The 5,315-nt window shown below is 42.7% G+C and overlaps 1 protein-coding gene across 1 annotated transcript in view; it reads right to left on the bottom strand.

Moving 5' to 3' along the window:
- Nucleotides 1–198: 198 nt before the first annotated feature.
- The window catches only part of MED17 (mediator complex subunit 17), a 16,694-nt gene continuing 11,577 nt past the window's right edge, over nt 199–5,315 (bottom strand). The window contains exons 8-11 of the mRNA XM_006771932.2: nt 4,503–4,687; nt 3,294–3,431; nt 2,117–2,234; nt 199–433 (exon numbers count right to left, since the gene is read on the bottom strand). Coding sequence (XP_006771995.1) covers nt 242–433; nt 2,117–2,234; nt 3,294–3,431; nt 4,503–4,687 — 633 coding nt within the window. The 3' untranslated portion in view covers nt 199–241. The remainder of the gene's footprint in view (nt 434–2,116; nt 2,235–3,293; nt 3,432–4,502; nt 4,688–5,315) is intronic.

The following is a 5,315-nucleotide window of genomic DNA, read 5'->3' on the forward strand; positions in this document are numbered from 1 at the left end:
AAGCTCTTTTCCATTAAAGATTTCGAGCTGCAGGAGTAACAATGGCGATGGCAGTCTTCAGATGTTCTCTCAGGAAAACGTGTTTGCTGCAAGCAAACAATTTTGATAACTACTGAAAGAGAAGTTATAATCTGTTGCTCTGAAAAACAGCTATGATCAGATACTGTTCAGTACCACTACTACATGAACTCACTCATTGCAGAGATAAATCACTCTTAGTACATGTAACTATTAAAGCTAATTAAGGCCAAATTGCCGAAGAAGTAAAAATACCTGAAATAGCATAGTCACCACTCGGGGAGGCCACTGTTATAGCGGAGGCATTGCCAATGCTCTCTATGGGCCCAAGCCCCACATGATTACTGAAACTCAGAACTTGCCAGCCCATGACCTTGGCTAGCTGCTGAACTGCATGCACCTGATGCTGCGACATCTGTGAATGAAAAAGGACACTTTATTGACATCAGCATGGACATTTACTTTGCAGTGACCTGACATTATGATTGTAAACTTTTGGTGGGGTTTTCACTGCCTAGCACAGAAACCCTATGTCATGAATGAGGAATCCTCCTGTGTGTGACTACTGGGGGGAGGGAGAGGACCCCCCCACTCACCCCCTGCTTCCACTGCAGAAGCTAAAATAGCCTGATGCTCTCTTTCGCTGTCTACTGGCAGCTTGAGGCCAGGCACATGACCAGCTGGATGCTCCCATCTGGATCACTACATGTAGAGCAACATTTAAGGTAGCAGGGCGTGCTGAGTATCTTCCATTCACCCTTCAAGTCTACTACAGCCTACTCTGCCCAGGAGCCTGAACTGTATGGTTACGTTAACAGCTTTCCAGGTCCTCTGGTTCCAGGTTGGGCTCAGATAGTGGGAGCCACCCAGGTAATGAGAACCGGCAGGACGGCAGGGAAGAGAGTGCAGTCAGTGTATTTATTCATCTGGTACCTTTCCTGTGAGGTTGTCTAGGCTTGTTGTATCCAGTGATAAAAGGCTCCTGGTCTTCTCAAGGTAGTCTGTTTAATGTGACTATCCCCGTAGGGTTCCTATTACTTGTCCCTCCTCTATCCCTTTGGCCCATTGGCCTGGTTACATGATTACTACCACCAGCAGGCTACCACTTTCCCTGGTGGCTCTCCTGTACCCCCACTTTTGTAAATCGATCCTTAGAAATAAACCCTCCCGGAGTGTGCCACGTGTTGCCTGTTAGGACCCTGACTGAGACGCAGGGGCAGTTTGAGTACATTCTGCCACCAGGCGGGAGGAGTAGTGTCAGGATGGCAGCAGTGGTACTGTCCTGGCTGTGGGCCTCACCATCTAGCTTCCTCTGCTCCCTATCCATTTGCAAGCCTTGTCTCTAGACGCCCCACTGATCCTGGGATCTACCCAGTAGCCCTCCAATACATCTCTGTGCATGTGCCTAAGCTGGCCAAAGCCATTTTAGATGTAATCCACCAAGACCTGCCATTCCTCACAAATGCATTTCATTTACTTGGCACCAAAGACGCAAGTCAGTGTCTAATGTTATTGCTTTGAGGATGAAGAGCATCAGAATTTTTTGGAATTTTATATGAAAATATAGTATCTGGATCATCACAATTCCAGGAAGGTAAGGAAGATACTGTTGCTACTTTACGTTTGTTAAAAGTCTGGAAGTTTGTCCAGTGTCACAGAGCAAGTGTGTGGTGGAGCTGGGCCTAGATCCCAGCACTTCCATACTGCCCCTTAATATGGGGCACGCTTTCATAGGCTTATGGTTAAATACTCCATTTAATATTATGGCTAATGGTCACTATGGTTTTGACCTAATCTCGCTTTCTCTGGTTTTCTTGGGTTAATACCTCTCCACCACCATGTGGCCTTGGAGGGCAAACATGAGAAAGTTTGACAGTTTCAGGCCTGATCCTTTCTCTTCAACACACACTAAGTGGAAACAAATCTAGGATATTTATCAACATTTTCAACTAAATAACAGATTGTAAGATATGCACTAGAAGTAAGATGGCAGAAAAAATGGTTTTCTTTTTATAATTTACTATTCCCCCTTCTCTCCCACTCTGTCGTTAAGTGGTTATGGGAGGAAGGGGCTCAGGCTTGTATCTGCACCTCTCACCTGAGACAGAAGGAAGTCCTGCAGCTCCTGCTCCTGGTGCGACAGCGTGATTACTCTCCCATCTCTGTGCACCACGCGGATCTGCTCAACCCCAATGTTCAACTGCAGCTGAATGGACCTCGACAGACACATATACAAAAATCAGAAATGTTCCAAATTACCCTGTCAGTGCCACAAACACTAACCCTTATCATGGACAAAGAAAATAGCAGACACTTGATAACCTACACCAGCACCCGTGGGTGGGGAGCTTTCTTAGGTTCAACTGAACCATAGAGTCAGGCAGACCACCACAGGCCACACTGAGCACCAGTCTACGAAGGGCACAGGAGAGGAGCCGTGCTTGCCAGCTGCCCAACGTCGGCTGCTCCTCTTCTGGCAGTCCTTGCAGCAGGACATGCAGCTGTCAGCGCAGCAGCGGCACACCTGGCTGAACGAGGTGAGGTCCACGCAGGGCATGTGCAGTACCTGCCTTGACTTACAAACCTCAGATGCAGCAGGAGCCACGCTCACTTGTAACAACTCCACAGGCATGTTTCCAGGGTCCTCACAACAGACACTGACTGCCCAGTTTGACAAGCCACCCCATCCATGGAAATCCACAGGCACTCCTGTCGGGTACTGATAATTCCTACCAGTCCCAATCCATTTCTTAATGTGAAATCAATCATTTTGCCATAAGTAATGTTGCCTAGTAACACAGATGGCATTTTCCTTATCAGGTTACTAGGGGACTAGAGCTAGAGAATTAACCAAAGGTCAAATTCTCATATAGAAAGGGAAAAGGTTTTGTTAACTCTTCACCCTCTCCTGAAATAATCAGCAAACAAGTCAGATTATGAACATTATTAACCTGGTTTAGATCAAACAAAAAAAAAACCCTCATAAAATAGACAATAACTAACACTCTGATCACAACACTTTTCCAAACCAACGTACAAACTGCTAGCACATGACATGTACAAGAAACCCAAACTACCCCAAGTCAAATAATCTAGATGAACAAATGCAGAAAAAGTAGCACTATACATTCCCACATTTGATAGTACCACATTTTATTTTACAGTAAATATTTAGGAATAAAACATTTTGGCAATTGCCTACATAAAATTATAATTTTTATTAATTAAAGTTTGCCCTATTTCTTCCAAATGAAGAACTTATTTTTGACACTTACTTGCATATTTGTTCATAACCTTGTGACGTGATTAAGACTTTCACACTAGATTCATAAACATCATTAATATTTGACCAGTGAGCCTGTATCTGAGGGTCCTCAATGCGACTTGCTAAGCTATCAATGGTTGCAGCAGTCCTTTTAAAGAAAAGAAGTAACAATTTTGTAAAAGCCACCATATAAAACAATAAGATTACAAACCACTTACCAATTTATGGAGATTTGAAAACCAGATGACATTTTAAAAATACCACTGTCTGAAAGCACAGACTTTAAAGCAAGGCCGGCTGTCATGGAGCCTCCTTCACATCACTCAGCCTCACGTTGCAGCCCACTCTCATGTTCAGGCTCCTTCCCTTTAACTCCACTTGCTTCCTCCCACCCAGGAAATCTTATCAGAACACAGCGAGGAGACTTGTTGGGTATTAATCTCAGCTCTAAAAATAATATCATTCATAAATATTAATACTTGATCTCTGCTAACAAATGACTTGGGACATACCCATGCTGTAATGGAATTGTAATTATTTGCATGAGAAGCTAGAAAAACATTTTGCACAATTAAAATCTTATACTCCAGGAAAAATAGGAATGAATGAGAACTAAGATTCTTCAAGAGCTAATTATGTAGCAAATATTATAAATATTTTCATGAATTATATAACTCAATCTTACTAACAATCTTGTGAAGTGGGTACTATTATTAGCTCCATTTTTCAAAAGAAAAAAGAGCAGTGTAGAGATGTTAGGTAATGTGCTACAAGGTTACAGAGCTGTGAGCCAGGGTACAAAACCTGGAGTCTAACTCCAGAGCGAGTAATCTTCCCTTTATTCTTTTTTAAAAAATACGTTTTTATTGATTTTAGAGAGGGGAAGGGAAGGAAAGAAACATCAATCAGCTGCCCCTGCACGCCCCCTACTGGGGATCAAGGGGATAGAGCCCACAACCCCAGCATGTTAGAAAATATATACTAAGTTACATGGGCCATGGATCTGAGTCTTCCCCAAACCCTACAGGACCATTTATGATCATAAACTCTCACACTGCAGCCACCTTCCTTTCCCTGAGAAGAAAGGTTAAAGCATTTCCAAAATAACACATGTGAGATAAATAATAAAGGAAAAAAGGCTGTGGTTTCAAAACACACACACACACACACACACACACACACACACATACACACAGGCAGTAACTTCGCTCATCCTTACCTACTCCTCAGAAAAATATGCTTTGCTTGTTTAATTATTTTTTCCAGAAGCCCTTCACTGGACTGTAGTGAATTGATTTCATTTTTATCAAAAGCTTGAGGACCGGAAAGTCTCATTCTCTTGTGGCCGAAAGGTGCACTTGCTGGATGAGGCATCATGACAGAACTCAAGGTCTGTTTATGAAACTGTAACGACAGTTGTTACAGACGATCAATACCCACATATTAATGACTACTCAGTGCTTAGTCAGAGAAGAGCTCACATTTGGAAACATGAAAGCAATGGATCTGAACCACATAGGCAGTCTTGGCACACAGATAAATGCTAACACCGAGGCCATGCGTAATGAGTCTGTAAAGAGAAGGGTCCCTCTCAAGCTGTTTTTTTTTTTAATTTTAGAAGTTTTAAAGTACAAGACCAAGTATCCTTCAGTAGGTCTCACAATAGAACACATGCGATCAGTACTAGTTAGTCCACTATACCCTCAATTCGAGGCTCCCAAACCTGGCTCCTACAGAGCCACCTGCAGACATTGGAAAGAAGACTGATTCTCATACCATCACAAACAACTGAACCAGGCGCAGGGATGAAGCAGGGGAGGCTGTGTGTATATTTTTATTAAAAGTTTCTCAGGGGTTCTTTTGAAATAGGCCTAAACCAGTGATGGCGAACCTTTTGATCTCGGCATGTCAGCATTTTGAAAAACCCTAACTTAACTCTGGTGCCGTGTCACATATAGAAATTTTTTGATATTTGCAACCATATTAAACCAGACTTATATTTTTGATATTTATTTTATATATTTAAATGCCA

Source organism: Myotis davidii, unplaced genomic scaffold (assembly GCF_000327345.1).
Source record: "Myotis davidii unplaced genomic scaffold, ASM32734v1 scaffold345, whole genome shotgun sequence".
NCBI lineage: Eukaryota > Metazoa > Chordata > Mammalia > Chiroptera > Vespertilionidae > Myotis > Myotis davidii.